Source organism: Clarias gariepinus, chromosome 8 (assembly GCF_024256425.1).
Source record: "Clarias gariepinus isolate MV-2021 ecotype Netherlands chromosome 8, CGAR_prim_01v2, whole genome shotgun sequence".
NCBI classification, from domain to species: domain Eukaryota; kingdom Metazoa; phylum Chordata; class Actinopteri; order Siluriformes; family Clariidae; genus Clarias; species Clarias gariepinus.
The window spans coordinates 9,015,635-9,040,987 of NC_071107.1; the positions used below are offsets into that span (position 1 = coordinate 9,015,635).

Here is a 25,353-nt window from a genome sequence, read left to right on the forward strand (position 1 = left end):
GGTTCCGCTTTGACAAATTTATTTAATTGAAATGTTTTCCTACCATTTTGGGTAGTTTGAAAGAATTTGTGTCTTCATTAACCTGACATAAAACTTTTTTTTAAAGATAAACTTGAATTTAAGTAAAGGTTTAGAATTCATATCTCCGCCTTGTCTGTCTCCCGTTGTGATGTTGTTGAGGAAGCAACAGTTGTTCGCCTCAGGTGAGAACATGGCTGGAGGTGGACCTCTCTTTGGCCTTGACATGCCCTGTCGACTTGTACCTAAAGCTCTGCATGGAAGGTCACTATGATGAACTCTACAAGCAGTGGGATTGGGAGGATCACCAGGGGTTGAACTTTTTTTTGCCTCCTTGCCAATGACAGCTAGAGCTGGAGGCTTTGTATTTATGGGTTGTTCATTGGTGAGTCTGCAATATCTCAGAAATGCTTTGAGCTCATTTATTCAAATTTGGTACAAATATGCAGTAGACCAGATAGGGATGCTCGATTATGGAAAGAATCATAATCACGATTATTTTGGTCATGATTGAAATCACGATTATTTTACACGATTACTTATTGACTTTGGAAATATGTTGCATTTATTGAACAGAACGGTGAATTCTCCTTAAAACAGATTAAGACAGATAAAACAGATAAAGGCAAACAAGATCAACAATGTAGTGCACTTCCACAATCTTTTGAAAACAAGTAATAAAAAAATATAAATATTAAATAAAATAATTAATAAATTATAGATAATAAATTATTATTAATAGTGTCGAGATGGCAAAGCATAACGCTTGTCCAGAGTATTTATTATTTTCCCGAATCCTTCGTTCTCAACCGTACTAATAGGGCACATGTCTTTGGCTAAAAAGTAATGGATAGATGCAATGGATAGATGATACGGAGTTGCACTGAAGAGCGTGTCTTTAATGGATGTATGTGTTGCCGATGATGTTGTGGGGGTTGTTACTGTTTCTTTATTAGTTGGTCATATGTCGGTCTGTGTTTAAATTTTAAATGGTTAAAAAGATTTGTGGTGTTACCAACCGGGGCCGACACAACCCTCGGCAAATCTTGCACCTAATGTTTTTGATCCAGGTCCGCTTCTTCGAATCCAAACTGTTCCCAAACAACAGAATTGCTTCTACCTCTTTTGTTGACCAAAGACATCTGTTGCTGCTCTTTTTCTACCATCTTCACTCGCGCTGATTTTTAAATGCGATCAGATACCACATACGCAACTTCTTCCCTGACAGTATAGAGTGAGAAAGTTCGGGCTTCTGGAAGGGTGAAAGTGCGGATGCACGCGCGTCAGAACGCAGGTCAAAAAAACTTTTAAAAAAGAATCGTTTTTTCGATTACACCATTTTTGTGATCATTGAGACCCGAAATCGAAATCGAAATTCCAGAAGGATGAACTGATTAGATTTGAAGGTCAAAGGTCAAGGTAACTGTTACCTTGCTTCTATCCAGATCTTCTAAACAGATATCTCAGGGATGCCACAAATGTCCACTTAGACTCAAGCATGAAATTGAATTTGTGTTCAAAGGTCAAGGTCACCATGACCTAATAGCTTAGCTTAGCTTATCTTAACTTAACCTCATGTCAATTCCATTCTTGTGAATGCGTTCTCTTAGGACCACCAAGAGGGAACTTGCCCTACACCCTACACAGGAAGCAGATAATTCAGAAATTAATTAATTCATATTTGTTCTACAAAGAGTCTTTTACTCAACAACCACAAAGTGTGGTCTTTTTTATTATAGGCATTAGATTATAGATATGTGTATGCTTATGAGTGAATAATGGTCATTTATTTTATATTAACGTAATATGGGTAAAAACTAAATTCTTTTATGTTTTACCAAACCTAAAGACTTAAAGAAGTGTATGAAGATTATTTATCATTATTTTATTCATTTAGTTAAAGACAAAAGCTTTGGTTAAAAAACAGATTTCATAGAGGAAATAACTTCCCTGGCAGTTGAGTGGCATGAGAGTTTGATGGGGAGACGGAGGTCTGTGTTGTAGAACAGAAGACATGGTTCTGAAAGAGAAAGCACACCCAGAAGTCCTGAGACAGCTGTGATGCCCACTGGGGAGAATTAGTTCAGAAACAAACTTGAGATGCTCCTGGATTATTTATTGGCTAGTTTAGGCAAAACACCATATGTGCTGTGTGAAGTACAGTAGAAACGTTCCCTCACAGGTACAATGGTTATCCTAAATGCCCAAATGTGGACATATCTACAGTATATTCATATCCATACTGTATGTGGGACTTTTGCAAGCAAACATGGAGGCTCACAGTTGTCTTGAATGCCTGCAGTAACCAAGTGTTGACATACTTTTGGCCATATTGTATATGCACTGAAGGTGCAAACATGTTCCCTAGGGTGTACCAGCTTTGTGAAAAGCTTTTGTACCTTGAATGCTAGAAATGAATTTTTTTTTCATAAACATGTAGTACTTAGTAGTTAGTAAAAAAAAGGAGTATGCAACACACGCAGCAGATAGGGCACTAGGCACAAAGGCAGACACCAAAACAATGAAAAAAAAATGCACTCAAGAAACTGTCAGGGGTACAGAACATGAAAAAAAAGTGAGAACAGGAGAAAGGTTGTAAAGGAATGAGGAAAAATGTTTATGTGGATAAAAAACAGCAGGTAGAATTTATGTAAAGAGCTTCTCCAGTGTGAAAATCCTGAAAGGGAGGCTTGACGTTGACATCTTGTAGTTATAGCCATGTAGGTTAACATAGTTTTATGTGACATGGGAAAAGAAAGTTCCCCTGTGCTGTATAACACTTGTCTTACATCAGAAAACAAAATGTGTCCCATATTTTTGTAAACAGCATTTCATACATATACAAAGTCCTCACTATTGTAAAAAAAAAAAAAAACATAAAGGTAAATTCATTAAAGGTAAATTAAATTCAACCAGCTTTATTTGAAATAGCAGGCAGGGAAAGTGTGTGTGCTGTGTGAGCTGTGTGTGCATGTCAACTTCGTCGCCCTGGATATGGAAACTTAGTCACCAGTGTTGCCAACTTCTCAGTAAGGAACGTAGCCATTGGCTGTCCTAAAAGTCGCTAGAAGTCGCTAAATGATGTAATCGCCTAATTTGCATATGGCAATTTGCTTGCAATTTTAATGGACACCGTAGGAGAAAGAAATAACATGCTAGGAATAACATCAATTTTTCTTTTTGATTCTTGGTTAATTTTATTATTTTTTATTTTGTCACAGTCTCACATACACACACACACAGTGGATGAGGTGCTGAGAAAGTGTGAGACTGTAAGTCAAATGTTGACAATGATTTATTTTAGAGTGACAGTAAACATTTACATTTACATCCAGCTCTGTAAACTAAGGCGGGCTTGGTGGCAACTTTTTGCAAGTGTGATCCATTTGCAGTGTGGATCCATTTACAGAGTAGTGTGAGTCTCCTCTCTTTCCTGATTGCAGCTGGGACTGCTTCGGGAGGCTACGAGGAGACTGACTGCCTGTGAGTGCTTTGGGACAGTGGAGGGGCTCACGGCAGCACCCGTTGATTGTTTAGGACAGTAACTGTAGAGCAATACATGCTTTCACGTCAGAGTCTCTGGAAAAGTTTTGAATAATCTCCAAAAACACGAAAAAGTCGCTAGATTTGTTGCTAGACGCTTTTGAGAAAAACAGTCACCAGGAGGGTTTGGAAAGTTGCCAGATTTAGCGAGAAAGTTGCCAGGTTGCCAACACTGTCAGTTTTTATTTTTTCACAAAAAATGATTAAATAGTCCGCGTGCACAGGGAGCATCTTCCTCCATGAGATCTTCCACAGAAATGCAAGAGACTGTTGAGATACAGGTGTGAGACAGGATACAATGTGGCTGGTTATAATCATGTGGAAGTGGCAAAAGTGCAATGTAAAATCCCTCATTTGCTTTTATCCCTGATGTGCCTTCCTAACATAAATATTCAGGATCACTAGAAGCTCAGAAGCAGCATGTGTAGATCATAAAGCAGGATCCAGCTGCCGGTGGTCCTTCTCTGTGAGCACTGAGATACTATAAATACATTTACAGGAATAGTTGTCAGTACAATATGTCAGTTTTTGAGAAAGAGCTCCACATTCCTTCCTGGTGACAAGATGATTTTTTCCCTGTTGGATTTCGACCTTGTTAAAGGGATAGTTCAGGTCTGTCATAAACCAGAATTGTGGTGCATAAGTACTTTACTCTTTACTCTTCATTCAAGTAAGAGTAGCTGTATTTCAAATAATATTACCCAAGTAGAAGTAAAAAGTAGTCATCTAAAATATTACTCAAGTATGAGTAAAAAAGTATTGAGTAACTGAGTAACTGCCATGCATGTTTTTTTTTTTTTTTTTTTTAATAATAAATTATTATTATAAATTATTATAATAATATATTATTATTAAATTATAATAATTTTATACTCAGCAAAAAAAAAAACATCCTCTGACTTTCAACTGTTTTTACTTTCAGTAAACTTAATGTGTAAATATTGGTATGCTCCCTGTAGTGCTGTCTTAGGCGTCTCACAGTGCGGACATGGCAATTTATCGACCTAGCCACATCAGCAGTCCTCATGCCTCCCTGCAGCATGCCTAATGCACGTTCACGCAGATGAGCAGGGACCCTGGGCATCTTTCTTCGGGTGTTTTTCACAGTCGGTAGACAAGTCTCTTTAGTGTCCTGCGTTTTTAGAACTGTGACCTTAAATGCCTACTTTCTGTAAGCTGTTGAGGTCTTAACGACCATTCCACAGGTGCATGTTAATTAATTGATTATGGTTAATTGAACATGCATGGAAAACATTGTTTAAACCCTTTACAATGAAGATCTGTAAAGTTATTTGAATTTTTACAACATTATTGTTGAAATACACAGTCCTGAAAAAGGGACGTTTTTCCTTTTTTGCTGAGTATATATTAGTGCATATATATATATATATATATATATATATATATGTTGAAGTGTGTGTCTGTTTTGGCAGATAGAGAGGAAACCGCAGTATGAAGCTGTTCTTTTGCAAGTAAAACATTCTTCGTACATTATGCCAGGGAAACTCATATTTTTTGGGATGCATAAAAATGTACAACACTAGTGTTGGCGATTCATTTTGTACTGAAATATACTTATATACCTATAGACTGTTAAAATAATATTATATGTACTATTAAAGTTAACATATAATCACACAAACATGGAAAAAGCAGTCTATACTCACCGCAAGATTGTACACTAACAGCAAGATCCCACTAGTAGCAGCATGGATTTATGGGCGTTTCGCAATTTTTTTCAAAAGATGCGGAAACTTTTGTTTGCGCACGTGCAGTGAGCGTACAGTATGTAGGACAGATTTACAGGTAGGATGAATTTATAGATGTTTTTTCCCACAATGCCGCCTGACCACTCAGCCACAATAACGTGGTTATTGTTCTTGCGGCTGATTGGTCAAACGGAGTCATGTGATTGTTGTTGCTGAGTCTGATTGGTGAAACAGTCATGCGGTAGATCCACTGGCTGCATGTGTAGAATAAATAGTTAAAATGGTTATATAGGTTGTAAAAAGTTACTCAAGTAAATGTAACAGAGTAAATGTAAAGTAACTCGTTACTAGCCACCTCTGAACGTCAGTACAGTGTAAGTTAGATTCCACCACCCTCGGTTAGTCCCAAAATGCATTCCAAAGATCAATGGTGTGTTTAGTACACTACTATACACCACAGATTTAAAAGATACTAACTCACTTTAGCTCAGTGTGACTGCAGAATACGAGTCTCACCTGAACCTTGGAATGCATTTACAGTATGCATAGAATGAGGGGTTGAGTGATTTGATCTCGATTGCTTACATTGTACAAACATTACAGTAGGTAATTTTAATTTAAGGCAGGCTTAAAAAAGAAAACAGAACCTTACTATCAAGGCGAAAGATACTTTGGTGCCTCTAGCACATGAATAAATATGGTTAGTAACCAACACCATGCATTCACATGTCACAGCTGGGTAAAATAACTCATGACACAGCACACACCATACAACATTTGGTTAATTTTTGGACAGAATTTCCCCCAGTGGGTGATACCCTAAATACACCCGGTTCAAGTACTCACAGTTTTCTATGAGGCATGTGTTAGATCTGACACTAAGCCATGTACTGGAGTAAATTTTAAATTCACACTAAAGCTAACAGACATGATGCACATAACATTTCCTTTGCTCTCTCTTCTAGATAAATTATAGGAGACACCTGCTGTCTTCCTGACATTGTGACCATGATCCCTTCCTGTTTCACTCTGTTCGCTTTCATCCTCTTCAGCAGGTAAGCTGTGCTGGTGATTTACATTCAACCACTTTACACTGTTTGCAAACATGCACTGGCCCCAAATGCTTTTAATTTACACTGAGCTACAAGATAATAACACTTTCTATAATGATGCCTATATAGTTAAATCTTACTAGATTATTATTGCATGGAAAAAAGTGTACGAAATCAATTAGAGATGCACTGAGTGATGTTTCCAGCATTATCGTATGAAATGATACATACTGTTGGTTTATTTGAGCAGAATAATATTATTTTATTTTATATTTTTTAGTACTGTTAAAATTTTTTATCTAGTTAATCACAGTTATAGTCTTTAATCATGATTAATCATAATATTTAAGTACTCATAACTATAAGTATAACTAACTGGTTTGAGGAAACAGATTATGCAGTTTTATAATCTTGAACATTAACATTTAACAAATGTTAAATAAAAATCTTTTCAAAGGGATCAGCTTTGCATGCATCTAGTACAGTAGGTTAGTATGGGGAATGGCAACCCACCTACGGCGGGGCTCGAACTGAAAATTAATTTTAGCCGCCAGAGCCACCACTCCCACATCATACATTTAATGCATTCTTGTAAAGGTAGCTCCAGTGCACAATATTGGTTTATTCCAAACTTCCATCTAGAAGTTTTTTTGAAACCATGCAGCACACCTGGTGATATTTCCTCGCTCATCTTATTATCCTTGTTAAACATGCCATTATTACACAAAGCTGGGTAACCACACTGCGATTATGGGAGGCCATTAGGGTAAAACCTGGTCATATGATTAATATGTAAACAATTTGAATGCAATAAAATTTATAGATCACATGCAGTAACACGTTCATATTGACAGCCCCAATATTTCACAATTTTTAATTATTAATTATTATTTTATATTTTTTGTAAAAGCGTGTATAAAAGTTTTAATGGAAACCCGGATTCAGATTTGTGGCAAGGGGCTGCTTCAAATACTTACCCTGGAGATAATAACATCACTGAGGCTCTTCAGAAGAGAGAACATTTTCATGGAACCCTTTCACCATTTGCAGATGTTCTTCTGTGATTTTATTTCAATCTGTCCACCATGTCTTATTGTAGTTATTATCTCTCCCAAAAACAAACGAGACTACTCTGTTCTTGTTTTTTTTTTTTTGGAGGGGGGTTATCTGACCCATCATTGTAGTCTGTTTGCATAGAGATGTTAGGTGATTTTGTGGGCATTAAAAATTATAAAAAATATTTTTTGACTGCTGCTATCTCTGCTCCTTATATTTAATTATTCAACAAACAATTAATTAACTTAGCAGACCACAGTACTGAAGGCTGATGTAGTGGAGTTATTATAATGACAGCTACAGGTGTATAAGCCCCATTATTAATTGACATAAATGAATGAGCAATTCTATTGCTATTCCTAATTATTTAAAGTTGAGAAATAATAGCGCATGATTTATGATCAGGTGTAATGCAGTCATCCAGATTTGCTGACAAAACCCTTTAACCCTTCCAAATGAACAAGATCTTCCAGAGGATATTGCCTTTATTGGTATCTTAGCACCCATTGGTCTAAAATATCCCCAGGGTACTGAGGGGTTCAAATCTGGGAACTAAGACTTTTCATTTTACTAGTCAGTGCTATGGTTGATCAGTACAAAGTGACCCATATAATAATTTGTGGCACTCACTGTAGTACCTTCCTAAACTATAAGGGTACAATGAATATAAAAGTCTAAACATCCCTGTTAAAATGCCATTTTTTTCTGTAAAAAAAATAGACCAAGAGTAATCATTTCAGAACGTCCACGTTTAATTTGACACGTAACCTGTACAACTCAATTAAGAATAGGGACGTCCCTGCAAAATTCAAAAAGAAAACTGGTCAGGGAGGCTGCCAAGAAGCCTAAAGCAACATTAAAGGGGCTGCAGGAAGTACTGGCTGTGTAGTACACATGACAACAATCTTCCGTGTTCTCCATGTCTGGGCTGTGGGGTAGGGTGAAGAAAAACATTCAAGCTTGGTGTAATTTTGCAAAAACACATTTAAAGTCTCCCAAAAGCATGTGGGAAAATTATGTTATGGCCTTTTCGGCCATAATTCCAAAAGGTATGTTTGATGCAAAAACAGCATGCACATCGCAAAACGGAAAGCATACTCACAGTGAAGCATGGTGGTGGCAGCATCATGCTATGGGGCTGTTTTTCTTCAACTGAAACTTGGGGCTTAGTCAAGGTGGAGGAAATTATGAACATTTCCAAATACCAGTCAATGTTGGCACAAAACATTCAGGCTTCTGCCAGGAAGCTGAATTTAAAGAGAAACTTTATCTTTCAGCATAACAATGACCCAAAGCATACATCCAAATCAACAACAGAATGGCTTCACCAGAAGAAGATTAAAGTTTTGGAATGGCCCAGCCAGAGCCCAGACCTAAATCTGATTGAAAATCTGTGGGGTTGATCTGAAGAAGGCTGTGCACCGGAGATGTCCTTACAATCTGACAGATTTGGAGCGTTTTTGCAAAAACGAGTGGGCAAATATTGCCAAGCCAATATGTGCCATGCTGATAAACTCCAATCCAAAAAGACTGAGTGCTGTAATAAAATTAAAAGGTGCTTCAAAAATTATTAGTATAAAGGTGTGCATATTTTTGCAATCTCATTACATCTATTTTTTTTTTACTCCCCCCTAAAAGCTTCAATTAAGAGCACAGGTTACAGGTCACACTAAAGGTGGAAAAAAGTCCTGAAGTTATATATCTTGATTAATTTTTTTACATCACAAAGCCTGGCATTTTATCAACTGTACAGTATTTTGGACCAGTTTATTTCACATAATCTGCCATTTTTTGTATGCATGCTTTTGAGATTGCAAAACAGAGGCAGTGGAAAAGATACCTGCGCAGACAGAAGGATGATACTGGACCATTCTGTGTATTACAAACCATGGCTCAGTTCAGAGGCTTGTGTGCTGTATAACTCACCTTATATGAGCTGCTCAAAGAGTGTGAAATTTGTTATTGACTATGCCAGGGTGAGTTTGTGGGAAAATTCACATCACCGTGTGCTTCTCTTCAGCCAGCCAATTACAGACAAGTACACGCAGGAGGATGATTTTCTCATTTAAAGCAGGTTCAGTTGGTATCAAACCCCTTCTATGTTCTGTTAATGACACACACACTTTGTAGATTAATTTAGATGACTTTTTTTTAGAAACACTTGTCCACAAATAAGTACACATCCATACACTATAACACACACAATTATGAGACGTGTACAGTAAAAACACCAGAAAAGCAACACACCCACATAAATAAAAAACACAGGGCAGGTGAATCATACACTGATGGATTAAGTGTCAATTACAAATATATTTTTTTCTGTTGCTGAATGGCTGGCCATAGAAAGTTGAGTTCGGACTGAACATCTGCAACATCTGCAATGACACTCTAACAACTGTAACTGTTTGTGTAGTTTACACATGTCTATAAATTGCTATTGCTACAAAGAAACGCCATTTTGCTCTTACACAGTAGTTATGGTTGTTATGAAAAGAACTTTGTCACACCATGATGAGATCATTTTGATAAAAATCACATCACTCCTGGTGTGAATGAATGTGACTGAATTTGAAATTGGCAATTGAAAACTCATTAGCAGTTAAAAAGAACAAAAGACTCCATTTTAATGGAGTTTTTCTCCAATCAAAGTGCCAACCAAATTATATTTTTGGTATTACATTTTATTATTATTATTATTGCTGTTGAGTTCGTTATTGTCTTCATTTGAGAGTAAATCATCCATGCTATGTTAATAGTAGTTTCTTTATATATAGATCCCTTACAAAATGTTGTACCTGTTTTTCGGCAGCTAGTTAAAGGATTGACAACTGGTTAAATATCACCCTGTACATATAATATTATGGCAATCAATAATAATAATAATAATAATAATAATAATAATAATTATTATAAAGATGCCTTTCAATAGACCTCTGAAGTTATGCCGTGGTATCTGGCACAACTGTGCAATGGTAAGTCCTGTACAATGTAAGGAGGAGTCTCAATGGCTTATAGTTGTTTTCTCACAAATGCCAGATTGGATTGAAATCTGGAGAATTGGGATATAAAGATCAAGTCAATATCTCAGACTTTTTGTTGTGCTTCTTAAACCGTTCTTGAGCCATTTTTGCCACGTGGCAGGCACGTTATCCTGCTGAAAGAGCGCACGGCCATTAGGGAACACTGTTTCCATGAAGCACTTGTTGTACTTGGTCTGCAGCAATGTTTAGGTACAGTAGGTGGTATGTGTCAAAATAACTGGTCAAATCTAAAGTACGTGAATGGCAGGACCCAAACATTACCCAAATCCTCAAACTGCTTCTGCTGGCTTGCTTTCTTCCCATGGTACATCTTGGTGGCATCTCTCCGCAGGTAAGCGATACCCATGCAACCTGCAGTTCTCATGATTTAAAAGAATACACTTTTTTATTGTAGGTGCTTTTGTTGGTGGATAGGGGTCAGCATAAGCACTTTGATTGGTCCGTGGTGCACTGTCTGTTCTGACACTTTTCTGTCATAGCTAGCAATAATTTGTTTAGCATTGTGTGTTACAGTAACTCATTGGTGGTATCAAACCAGACAGGCAAGCACTCACCTTCAGTGTACTATAAATCAGTAAATATTTGGTATACATGACATGCTAGTTTACCAGTTGTTCTTCCTTGGAGCACTTTTACCTCTTGGGTTGGTACAGTACTAACCACTGCAAGTAGGGAACACCCCACAAGATTGTTCACATTTTGCGTGTTGTCAGATCTTCGTCTGATTTTAAGTTAGAGAGAGAGAGGAATAGAAATAGATATACACCAAGTTTTGCATTGCAAAACCATTACAATGCAAAGTATTAAACTCAAAGTTTTGTAGGTTCCTTTTGTGCCACCTGACTTCACAAGATCATTGGGAGTGTGCTGTGGTGTCTGGCATCAGGACGTTGGCAGCGAATCCTTTGGGTGCCGTGGGTTGAGAGGTGGGGCCTTGTTTGCCCAGCACATCCCATGGGTGCTTGATGGGACTGGGATCTGGGGAACTTGGAGGTTGGTTCGGCAGCCTTGGGCTCTTTGTATGCCCGGTCCCAGGTGCGGTGGGCTGTGGTTGCACTGGGAGCTCTGGTGCCTGTAGTCCAATCAGATTATTATGTGAGAAGAAACTATTGTGTAATTAATAATTCATAATACATCATGTGGATGTTTGGTGTAAACAGATGAATGGATGGATGGATGGATAGATAGATAGATAGATAGATAGATAGATAGATAGATTATAATCTGCAGACTGTAAGAGATTGCACTATTTAGATCATTGTTTAAACTACCCTAGCATACCTCACAAAATACCAAGTATGATTGCCTAACATTATGTCACATATTGCATGGACAGCTTGATAAGGAAAGGTGATATTATTAGATTTACCATGCATACATGTACAAGAAAGTTTCCACCTATTCTACATATTTGCAGTTGTAAAACAATACCTGCTAGTAGTAGCTGCTTACAAATACTTACTAGAAGGATTTTTGCTAAAATAAAATTGGTCTGTGTGTGTTTTAGGTCTGATCGTCAGATATATGTAAAACCACCGATGGTTTCAAATGTTTACTCCTGCCTGGTGTGAACCGACCAGCCTAAACATACACGTTCCACCTCTCATCTGCTCACTTCACTGGATGATCGCATTATGTTTAAAGCGTTAATCCACACCAAGTGTCACTGGAAGAGCATGACATGAATTCAACCCAAACTTAATTTCATCCACTACGGTTGGTTACTCTGTCCTCTGAAGAGTCTTCTTATGTTGGCTTGAAGTTTCACTCCAAAAGCTTCTCATATGTGCTACTGTGATGGTAGAATGAGCTACAAACCTTTATTCAATTAGCAAAAATCACATTTTTAGTGTAAACAAATGCAAACAGTACTAATTACTACAAATAAGAAGACAGGATAATAATAATAATAATAATAATAATAATAATAATAATAGATTATGTCATTATTTTAACATAAACAACAGTAATAATGTGGTGAATTTGTTGATTTTGATCGAATTTTTCTTGCAATACTTTAAAATTCCCCTCTCTTAAAACATGTTCTTTTAATGTTTTTCTCTTGCCTTAGGCGTCCCTGCGTGACAGTATTACATCCATTCTGCACTGCTGGTGACATTGCAGTTGGTTCATGTCAGAGCAGTATGCAGAGCATGCACTTGCCTAGAAATGTCTGCCACACTAATAATATTTCTTTTTTTTTTCCAGCTAAGTTTAAATCATCCATGTTTTAGACACCTAATGAGCAGAAATTTAAGTATAATTAATGTTGGAAATTGCTGATTTATTTTCAATTACCGACTACAAAAATGTTGGTTGAACTTAAAAAATGCTTTTGCATGCTTAGAAACGATTACAGAGATGTACAGTATGTGGGTTACAGGCCTATGTACACTCTATATGTGTAATTCATCACTCTTCATCCGCAACCATAGAAACGGTAGTTTCGAGCTCTCAACTACAGAAGAGGCATGTGTCTTCCACTACCAAGCATATACAGTATAGAGAGAAACCAGCATGAACCATTAAGTGTGACAGCTTGTCTCTGGCCTTCTGCTCAGAAACAATGATAAACTTCTAAATCATTATGTCTAATTTATGAAAACATCTTATGAAGCCATATTCACTGGTGTCGGGTAACAGAAGGAAACTTTGATGGGTTTGGTAAGGCAATATTCGTGTCCCTAAAACTTTCACAATCTCTGCAAGTGCAGTGCTTTATTCTGTGTTCCTGTCATCTGCTAAAAAAGAACAAAGTGTGAAATAAATTGAGAATGAAAGAAGGAACAGATATCTATACTTACTGATAGATCATTTTCACAAGTGGCTAAAAAAAAGTTTCAAAAGTTTTCACAGTGGCGTAGTGGACGCAGGGGGGCATCTTGATGTAATTAATTTAATGTAGGTATAAATACAAATGTACATGCGAATATTAATAATAATAATAATAATAATAATAATAATAATAATAATAAAGTTTCATTAATGAGGCGTGTGACTTTTGATCTTGTTATTGTTCTTTTAATGGTCCAAACATGTGACAATCACTTGGAGCAAGGGAATGTGGCAATTACTCTGAGTCGAGTTCCCGTAATGTGCAATTTTTGTTTGTGAATGATTGTGTGTACAGTTCCCACAGACCGATGTATCTCTTCCACAAGTCAAATTCAAATTCAAATTCAAATTTTATTTGTCACATACACAAACATACACAGTACGAAATGTAGTGAAATGCATTATACGACTGCCATTGACCCTAAAAGAGAGTTAAATTTTACAAATAAGAAATAAATATGAATAAAAGAAATACGATAGAAATTAAATTAAAAAATTAAATTAAACTAGGAAAAATAGAACTAAAAATAAAAATAGAAATGTGCTAGGAAAAAATAGAACTAAAAATAAAAATAGAAATATACTGTGCAAATTGAAATATACTGTATGGTGTGTGCAAATATGCATAGAGCAAAGTGTCTTAGTGCAGAGGTTATTAAAGTGTCTTTGTGCACTGGTCCAGGATGTAAACGTAAAACTGTAAAATGTAGTGTAGTTGTGAAGGTAGGTGTGCAAAGTTATTAAAGTGTCTTTGTGCAATGGTCCAGGATGTAACGTACGACATGTAGTGTATATATGAAGGAAGGACATACGTACGACATGTAGTGTATATATGAAGGAAGTTAGAAACAAATTATCCATAAATTTTCAACAATCAGGTGTTCTACTTGCTGAATGTTGATGGAACGACTGCAATCTGGGCCGGCACATTCATTTACTCCTTTAACATATTTGCACAATTCATCATGAAATCACTTATATGACTCCATTAGAAAGTTCATCACAAGTCCCTGTTTGACTTGAACGCCCCTCGAATATAGCACCCTTTTCATACCCAGGAGAATGGAAAACACCATCATCAACTGGAGAGAGAAAGAGACCGAATATGTTGAAGAAATAAAAGGGTTTTAGGCTGGGACTTCAAAGTAGTAAGTGAAAAAAAAATTCTACAGGATTGAGGTTGAGTTTCTATGTTTGAGGGCTATGACACTAAAACGTCTACCCCAACAGTACCTTGTCAAGGTCTCAGTGGACTTGAAGTCTATCCTGGGATCACTAGGCACAAGAGAATACACCTTGCATATGATCACATGCACATGATCTTTTACAACTAGGGACAGATTAACATATTTCAATGCAGAGTTCATTTCAGTTTTTGCTATTGATATCAGCCAATCGTGCATCTGTTATAACTTGGTTACTTATAAAGTTACTCTTTATCCATAATCTATTAAATGTTTCAAATGTTTAATTCAATTCCCTAAGTAATCCATCCATGATTTACCATCCAAGGAACTGACAAATATGGATTAACAAAATCAGACAATATGAACTGTTTGAAGCTGGCTGTATTAATTATTTAGTTGTTTAATTCATTCTTAAATTGTTTAGTTGGTTTGGTCGAGAATTGACACATTATAAAGGAAATATCTTTTGGCTTGCAAGCCAGCTGGCAAACTCTCTTTCTTATCAACGCAACATGACTAACCCAAATGTTTAATTTGTATTTTTTTCCCCTAAAATTTTTCTCATGTTAGTTGGTTTTATTTGAAATGGTTAATTTTTTTTTTTCATATTCTGAAACTGCTGACTGCTCACATTTGAATGTTTCATGCATTCTATATTAATGAGCCATACTGATATACTGTATGTTATACAAACATTTATCAAACATGTTGCATATATCATATATGGTAAGGTTTTTTTGGTAAGGTGACTTTCACATATAGTGTTTCAGTCTGCTTCCTTGACCAAAACTCAGTCGTACGTAAAGTATCATTGTGTAATTTCATACAGTACAAACCTGCACCATTATACTAGAGCTAAATCAGATATAAATACTGTGCGTTGGAAAGCCTCAGGAAGAAAATCACAGTGTGTCTCCTATAGACTAGAAATAGACTAACAATAAAGAGGTTCAGTAAAAGGAGGAGGAAAAGCTTCTCACTGTCATGTATGGTATATTACACACATATATACACACACACACACTATTTGTTTAGCTGGCACAGTGGGAATCTTTATTTAGCTACTTATTTCAATAGTAATGATATCAGATGTCCTGCTGTGGGATTTTGCTAGATGGACTTCTCAGCCTTCATGACTTCTGCATGACTGAAGGATACCTGGAATTAGTTAAACAATTTAACAGATCAGTCTATGGGGTAATTATGGGCAGGTGTAGCACAGTCGACTACTGATCAGAAGGGTCCGGCCAGGGTCATACCCCAGAACCACCAAGTTGACACTGTTGGGCCATTAAGAAAGGCCCCTTAATTACTTATGTGTATAAAAGTTATATAAGGGTGTATAAGGGTGGCTGCAAAACATCAAATAAAATATATGTTAGTGTTTATTGGAGTATGTCGAGGAAGAGGCTTAACCAGGAAACATTGTAAAAAAAAAAACATCGTTTGCTCTTTTATACTCTTTTATACATACTGTAGGCTTCGGGCTCGGTGATAAATTACAGAACTAGCTCGAAGAGAGAAAGACCAGCAGGGGTGATATCAGAGTTTTGAACACAAACAAAAAGAAACTGACATACTGGTATAACACCTCCTGGCAAGGACGAAACATAAAAACTTGAACATCTCCCATACAATAAAACAATAAAAGACTTATTCTTATAAGGCAAAGGCACTAAACAGCATCATAAGAAGACTGCCTTGGGGACTTATGGATATGCAAATGAACACTCACTTTACTACGGAGCAGCTACACTACAGTATTATGTATGTAAAGGGATATTATTACTATTTTAACTTTTGCCAAACTTTGCTATATCATAACCATAGACATAATTCCAGTGTATTTCCCCCCAAAAAATACAAATCTAGTGTATGTGTCCATGTGCAGATCCTGACGGTTGCGAGCTACCATAACCTTGCTTACTGCCGCTCCTCATGCTGCTGCAATGTAACGCCTGTGACACGCTCACTGTTTGACATAAAATTTGGCATAAAGCCTGATAATCGAATGTCTGCTGCACTGCTAAGCTCATACAGTACATGGAGGGGTGAATAATGCCAAGTTAGGCAAAAAGATCAAAAAGCACTACTTTCTATTTAACTTCATACTGTGTAGTAAAGACCCATCTCTATCTTTCTCCACTAGTGATGCTGTTGTCCATGTGTCCTTCCTACTATTAAACAGTTTCTACCCAAGAGTCTTTATTGGGCTCTTAACACTTTTTATGGTTCTACAAATTCTCTCTTTGGGTCTTTGTGGTCTGCACTCACAAAAACACTGGTTGTGAATCTATTTGTGATAATAGTCTTGCAACAAAACACCATCAGGGTCTTTGCTTAGGCCCTGAACAGTGTCTGTTTAAATGTTTGTGTCGAATTTTCTCTTTAAAACATACTGTACATGTAGTTAGACTGGCTGCTCGAAATTACCACTATGAATCCATTGCGACTGTAAACAGGATTAAGTGGTTACTGAGAAATGAATAAATACTGTATATACAGAAAATATATACATTTTTAACAGAAAATATATCGTTTTGTAAATTGCATGCGGCAAGAAGATACTTTAGACATACATATGTTTTCAGATACAGTATGTATTTCATTAATCTGTGAGGGCTGTATCAAAAGTAATGCAGAGGGCGTACCTTTCTTTCTTTATTATCTGACAAATTTCACACGCTGGTAGCACTTCCTCTGTACAAAGGTACTACTCAACACATAATGCATTTGTGGCATCATTGAACCCAACACTCAAATCCTGTTTATAAATCTCCTTTGTCGCAGTTAATGGCCTCGCACTGCATTATAGAGTGTTTATAGAGATGCTTGATGTATGATTACGTTCACATCACAAACTTCAGATTTTTTTGGCTTAAATAAGATTTGCATTTCACGTTTATAATTATATAGTATGTAACTCTTATCTAACTCAAATGTGGACACATCTGTCCTTTGAAACGGCACGCTTAACTGACAGTTTTTTGAAGAGTCTAATCAAAAAGTCTTTGCTTGCACCATCTGGCTTAAAATACATCACTGTGCGATCACTCATTCATTTTGAACAATGCATCCAATTTAAGCAAAATGATGCTTGGGATTTTGCTCTGGAGAACAGCAAGCAGATTTTTGGCTATATTTATTGAGGTCCAGAAGAAGAAAGAAAGCCAGATGCCTTGCTTTATCTGTTTTATCATCTGTTTTTTGCACTGATACTAAATCCTTGCGCTGTCTGTGCTGACTCGTGCAGTTGAATGAATTCCGATCTGCTTGTTCTCAATCAAGTCGCATGACCATGCCTCAGACTAAGACCTTAGATCTAAGACCGCATATGAAAAAAAAAAATCAGATTTGTGCCTTTAAAAAAGAAAAATATAAATAAATCAGGTCTGTGCTGAGTGCTTGCACTGAAGTGCTCATACACACAACACTTTTCCTGCATGTTTACGTCACTACTCCATACTTGTAAAAATCTTTATGCACATGAACGTGGCAACTTTACAGGTTAGCTGACCTTGTGTCCTTTATTAATTTTACCGGTTAAATGCTTTAGCCTATTTAAAAAAAAATGTTTATATGACCTAAGATTATGTTTTTAGAACAAACTCATGTTTAAAAGTTTTATTATTTTCATTCATGAATATTAAGGTCATGCTTTTGATTTGCAGGAAATAAATCATTCAGTAAAAATAAATGAATATTAATCATGTTTTTTCAGTCACTGTGGCTGATACCATGGTAAGTCATTTAACCCTCTTTGGAAGCTGGGACATTTTACAGCTTTAATAATTGCAATACACAAAGACAAATTAAATATGTAGTTAAGATTTACGCAGAACATTAATTAGAATTCCACCAAAACATAGCAAAAAAAGAAAGCTTCTGTGAATCGGCACCACGCTACCGTCTTTGAACCTCCACTGCAGTAGTTTTCCATTTCGTATATTTGCGGAGTATATTAAAGATTCACAATGTTTCCATCGGTATCAGGGCTTTCTGCTGCTCATAAAACTCATCTTGTATAATTGAGTAAGCAGAGCAATTATAACAAATATTTCATTCCCTTAAAACTTTTGGTTGTGTTGAGTAGATTTCAGGCTGTTGAGTTAGAAACTCTACCTGGAAATTTTCCTTTATACCATTTTCATAAATGACCTATTTTGACCCATGAGGTTCATCAAAGCACTCAAGATTGTTTTTTTTGTTTGTTTGTTTTTTGCTCTCAGATTTGGGGTTTTCGTATGCAAATCTTGTTATATGTGTCTGCAATGAATATGGTCTATTCCATTAACACCACTTCTCAAGAAGGGATTCTTGAGAAGTGGTGTTAATGGAAAAGACATTAGCGATGCAACTGGAATACAAAACATTGGCAAATTGTTGCACACTTCAATGAGCAAAGGGAAAATCAGCCACAAACTACCCACTCAATCATTCTCTATACCGCTTATGCTGTGCTGGGTTTTGAGAGGCCTACAGTAGAGCCTTTTCCAGGGGACTCACATGGATGGGGTGCTAGTCCATCTTAGGGCACCAGCACACACTCACTCACACACTACAAGTGATCTAGATACACAAATTAGCCTAATTTGCATGTCTTTGGACTGTGGGAGGAAACCGGAGTATCCGGAGAAAAATCCAGCAAGCACTAGGAGAGCATGCAAACTCCACACACACACACACACACACACACACACACAGACCCAAAGTACTTGGAGGTGCGAGGACACGGCGCTAATCTCTCTATTTGTGTTTACCCAAATTTCAATAATTTGTTTGCCAATACGAGCAGAAATCTCTGTTGGAAATAAAACGTTTGTTTAAATATTTTCTAATCTTAGAGAAAGCCTAATATCAATTCGGAGACCTGATACAGTACTGTATATATTAATCTGTGTTTGCCAGGTCATATAGGACGATGCTTGCATATTGTAAGTATTCAGCGCTTTCCAAATTTCAGCTTAACGAGAGTAAAGACTTGCTTCTTCACTCACACAAGCTGTGGTGTATTAAAAAAAAATCTAAATCATAAATCTGAATACAGTTTATATTTGCTTCAGTTTAGAAAAGTCCAGCTTTAACCTCCTTGCAAACTTTTTCCAATAACCTGATGTCGCCTCTCCAGCTGATACCCAGCTCAGGGAGGAAAACTTTGCCTCTAACTAAGTTTGCCATGTCCTCCTCCTACTTGTGTTGCTCAGGGGCCAGAAGTGATGCTGATGTGCTTTTGGTGTCATGCCACACTGATTAATGAGCTTGTTTATGAACCTCCTTCTTTGTAACACCCAGAAAACAAGGCAATTTTACATCGAGTCGATTTTCTGCATGGTTAACCATAATCTGACACAACATGAAAGAGATATAAACAAACGACTTGTAATTGAAGGTGAATTATGCATTGACTATGGATGTAATTAGAGTTTTAGTGTACTCATGGTGACGCTTGGCTATGTGGTGAATAATAGCTGAAATGTGCTGGCTCTTAGGGCTCATCTTTTTTACATGCTTTCTCTAATTGGCTGATGTCACACATTGATGTTAAATCAATTTAATGACTAAGAGTTTAAATATTAGGGAATTGTGTATCACCCCCCCATCTCTTACTCTCGCTCTCTCATATTGCACACTTTATTTTCTTCTACGTACTTCGATACCATACTAAACGAAGAATATGGAAGATGAATGCTTGTTCTTTATGTGTATGTGCTCATTGACCTCAAACTAAAATGAGTAGGGTGAGCAGTGTGTGACTGAGCCAGCGTATTCCCATATTCCCCTTGTCCAGAAAGGTTTGCTAAGTTTAATGATTGCCTATAAATGGACACCAGGGATAAGCAATGAATTACTTACTCACTCACTCACTCACTCATCTTCTATACCACTTTATCCTGTATTCAGGGTTGCAGAGATTTAGGGCATGAGGCAGGGTACACCCATCGCAGGGCACTCACACACGCTATGGGCAATTTGTGAACGTCAATTAGCCTAACCTGCATATCTTTGGATTGTGGGAGGAAACCCACCAAGCATGGGGAGAACATGCAAACTCCATGCACACAGACGGGAATCGAGCCTGGCCAGAAATCGAACCCTGACCCTAAAGGTGCAAGGCCACAGTGCTAATCACTACACCACTGGTTTGGGGTAATTTCATTTTTCATGGAAAAAAATGGTCATATCCTAAGTAGACATCCTGTACATGTCTTTTATAACCATAGCAATCTGCACTAGAATGTAAATATAATAACTGTGTTATTTGTTTAAGGATGAGAGTGGGCAAACCCAGACTGTGAGCTTTAGTCTGCTTGTTCTTCCATCTGTCTTTCACTCTGTGTTTACTTGTTCTAAACATTGATTTTTAAAAAGATATCAAAAAGTTTTGAGTTTTGAGACAGTCTGGCCCCTGGAGACGAATTCTTGATGCACAATGCCGCAAATGCTAAAAAAGACGATGAGCATGCACGAGAGCTTTTCGGTCGTGGAGATGATGGGCTCACCCACCGTGAAGACCTGTTGCTTTATCTCAGGGTTGTAGCCACATACCCATTTTTTGCCACCAGTAATGATCCTCAATATAAAGGATGGGTCATCCACGGCACTCTGAGTTCTTGGCAGACTTCAACACAGTGTTCCTTCTGCTGTTGGTTTAGCAGCATGGGGATGCCCTTGGTAGCAACAAGACGCATGTTTAAATCACACATGAGGATTGCCTGGACTGACACACCGACAGTGTCAGCAACGTTGTGAATTTTTCTCTGACGATCATCATGCACGTTGCTGACATTTTCAGGGTTGAGCTCATTGAAGGTCTTGATCTCCCGTCGCCTTCTAGTGATGTTCTTTCACTCTTGAAGCGCGTGTGTCACTTAAACCACCTCAAACAACTCATGGCAGCATCACCATAAACTTGACAAATCGTATCAAATGTCTCCGTGGCAGATTTGCTCAGTTTCACTCTTTGTTGTAGATGATGGTTATAGCACCGGTTGCATAGCTCATGATGTACAGTACACAGGACAATATCTTTTGGCACACTGATTTATAAAGGTCGGTGCTAAACTAGTCTCGAAACTTTTTGTTACCACCTTGTATTTGTAACTGTTGATATAGTTTTATGTAAAGAGAAATATAATAAGCTAGTATTCGTATAATGTCCTGTGATGGATTGGCACCCTGTCCATGGCGTACACTGTCTCGCGCCCTAACTTTCCTGGTATAGGCTCTAGGCCTCCCGCGACCCCGTATACAGGATTAAGCGGTAAAGACGATGAGATGAGTGAGTATTTGTATAATTAGTCTTCATTGTCAATGCATTATAACAGTAAGGGGTTAAATGTTATTTAAATGTGTCCTTAAGTTAGATGACAAACTGCATTGTTATTGTCTTAATAACTTTGAGAAAACTTTTATCATTAGCAAACTGCTGTTGTGTGAAAAATAATCAACACTGGAGTGATCATTTACGCTGCTTCATATGAGGCTGCATCTCACAACGTCCTATAATATCACATCCAGTCTTCTTAATTCCTTACTTATTACTTATAGATTATGGATCAAACCTAGGCTTGGTCCATCTCGGTAAAAACATTATACAGTAGCTGTTATATTTAGTAACATAATTTGGCTTTTCTTGACCAGGTGTACTTTGGGAGAGAAATAAATTCCACATGCATGTTCGTTACCCTCTTGATTCTGAATGTATGAATTTTTCATAACTGGACATCCCCAAGAGGAGTTGATCTCTTGTGACCTCCTTCCGCAGGTATCTAGCTGGCTTTCTTTGACGGACTAAGTAGACCGTGTCTGAGTCTTTGATGTCCCACACAAGCTGTTCCACTCATGTTAAATCTATGCCTACACACTGAGGCCTAAACACAAAGAAATATGTCCTTTTCATAAAAAGAAATGAAATCAAAAAACGATATATTGCTATAGATTCTGTTCTGATATTGCATTTCGACCAAAAGTCATGCTATTTAACCAGTATTCTTTGTAGTTTAAAGGTTTTGCTTTTATTCAGTGACACAAAAGCTGCAGAGATAGTGCCACACAAGTGGATTAATTCAAGCTTGTCTAAGAGCCATTGTTGTAATCCATAGAAGGCGTTAAAAAAAACAGCAAATGGTTCTAGCGTAGGCAGATGCATGAAACAAAACCCAAAAACAAATAAAATAGATTCAAATGGATTCTCCTAATTTAAGTAAAACATTATTGGACATAAGATCTTAGGCACAAAGACATGACTTAAGCAACTAAGAAACAGGTTTGTGCAAGAATCTGGAAACAACATACTGTACTGTCTTATATTCAATCAAGATATGAAGTGAGCAGGCAGGTCATAGTGAAGTAAAAGGTTCTGAGACATGCACAGTAGCCCGGGTTAATACCCGCTCCTAGTTTGCATTGCACATTTTTTTGTATAGACTTTTCCAGGCAGTTTTAATAGGACCACCTGTGCCTCTGCTCATTCATGCAATTATCTAGCTCCAGCAGTGCAATGCAGAACATCATTCAAATACATGAAGAGATCATTCCAATATGTAAACAGGTCAAGCACTGTTGATGCCAGACTGTCTGGTTTGAGTATATAAGAAACTGCTGATCAAATCGCCTTTGCACAGAATGGTGTGGGGAAGAAACAAACAAATAAACAGCAGTTCTGTAAATGGAAATGCCTTGTTGATGACAGGCAGGGTCAGAGAAGATGGCCAGACTGACTTGAGCTGACAAGAAAGCTACTTTATGCAAATGCGTATGTATGCAAATAATGAACTCACATTTATCTTCATTCATCTTTTTCATTTTGAAAAGAAATCTTCCTTTGTTACCTGCTTCTTTTTCAATGTTTTTGTATACCTGTTTTATGTTTCTGGTGGCATGGTGGCATAGTGGTTAACACTTTAGCCTTGAACCTTCAGGGTTTGTGTGCATGGAGTTTGCATGCTCTCTCCATGCTTAGTAAGTTTCTTTTCACAGTCCACAGACATGCAGATGTCCATATGCAGATGTTTCCAGATGCGTTTGTGCTTTGTTACCCTGTAATGGACTGGTAACCTGTACAGGATGTACCTCGTCTTATGCCGAGTCCCAGGGTAAGTGGTATCGAGAATAATTTTTTAGAGAGTAGGTTGGAGAGTGTTTTGTGTTCCAGTATCAGTTAACCTCAGTTCTGCCTATTCAATCCTTAGTACATTTCCGCACCTAGTTCAATTCACCTTAATTCAATTTACTTTTTAAAACGAGACTTTATTTGTCCCCATGGGGGCAATTAAAGGCACACAGAGTAGTTAAAAAAAGACATCAGTGCAAATACCAAATAAAACTACATAAATAAAATAACTGTTTCCATAATGATAAATGGAAGTAGTCCATTAGTGCAAAATCTTGAATAAACATCTGTAAAAAATCTGAAAAAGTAAACATCTGTATAAACTATCTGTAAATAAATAGAAACTGTATAAACTGTGATAAAAGGTAGTCAAAACAAAGTAGATGTAGAAGAAAAAAGTAGAAAAGTAGAATAAGGTGAAATAGATGGATGCATATAATAATAAATTAAACTTAAAGTGAGTTGCGTAGTATGTAAACATTGGTATGTAGCAGCGGCATTAGAGTTATCGTCACAGCAGAGTCCAGATCTCTATACAGATAGTGAGTATGAGAGTCTACAGTATGAGTCACTATACAGCATTATACAGTATGTTGTTGTATTGTTGCTGTTATGCTGTGTTTGAGCTGGGAGAACCTTTTGTCCCCTTAGTAAGTTTGTCTTACCTTGAACTACTCCTATGTTTTTGTTTTTCTATGTTTTAGTTCTTTTGTTTATTAGTTGTTTAATTATTAAACACTGTTTGCACTCACGTCCAACTATAAATTCCTTCCAAGAAGACTATATCGGGTTCCAACAAGCCATTTTCTTTGACATATCAGATCCCATTTTCCCGATTCTGACATTTATTCACTTAGTGACATTAGACCTTATGTAGTTGAGTTGTGTTTATATTTACATAGCTGCTGACAATAAAGATGTGCAACATGAGTTTACTTGCAGCTAAGTACATATGTAAATATATGTACATATAATTTTCCAATTCAAACATCCCTATATATACAGTACATGCATGCTTCATTATGTGCATGCATTAATTCCTCATTACAAAAGCATTAAGGATGAATATATGTTTATTTGCGTAGAAAATGTTGCCTCTAAGAGTAATAGACCTCACAGATATTTAACCATGGTGAAACCTTCTGCAATACATTTGCAGGGTTTTGCATAAATAATGTTTATTTATAAACTGTATTCAGATTTAATACAATCCCAGGCTTTGACAGATGCAGGCAAGAATGTAGCTGTACAGCAGTAATTGCTAGGAAATGCCTTTATCACTGCCTATTCAGCAGAAAAGTGTGCCTATTACAAGGTGTAGATTGCATTTGACTTCACATAATATGATTGTTGACACATTCAATTTCATAACTGTCATAGCTGGGACCAGCCTTGCTCAATAAGCACAAGCTCACCATACTTAGCTGATATGTAATTTCATAAGCGAAAGTAAAGGATTTATCTTAGTTATGTGAGTAAGACATACACACTAGTGTATGTGATTTACCCTTTATTATATGGCACTTAGTTCCAACCGAGTAATCTGATTGGACGAGAGGCATTCCATGCATGGTGATACAGGATGATAAAGTAGGAGGGATAGTAGGTCAGTACTAAGAAGAGAGAGCAACTTGCCTGCCAAACACCACATTTAAAACCACTCACAGAAGTACTTTCAGCAAGAACACTTTTGATGATGTCATGTCATTTTAAACAAAAGTTTGTCTTCTTAATAATTGCTTCCTAGACATTCCAAATCGCCTTAAAACATCCGTGTTCTTATACTTATGGATACAA

At 37.0% G+C, this 25,353-nt stretch overlaps 1 protein-coding gene across 3 annotated transcripts in view; it reads left to right on the forward strand.

Annotated features, from left to right (window-relative positions):
• LOC128528988 (gamma-aminobutyric acid receptor subunit pi) overlaps positions 1-25,353 on the forward strand; it is a 60,658-nt gene that overhangs the window by 11,367 nt on the left and 23,938 nt on the right. For 2 of the 3 annotated variants that reach the window (XR_008361004.1, XM_053502257.1), the window contains exon 2: positions 6,236-6,325. Coding sequence is in view for 2 of the 3 variants with exons in the window: in XM_053502257.1 (XP_053358232.1) it covers positions 6,279-6,325 (47 nt within the window). In the remaining variant the exon portion in view is untranslated. Of the gene's footprint in view, positions 1-164; positions 204-6,235; positions 6,326-25,353 lie in introns of those variants that run through there. The other variant, XM_053502258.1, reaches the window with a different exon arrangement.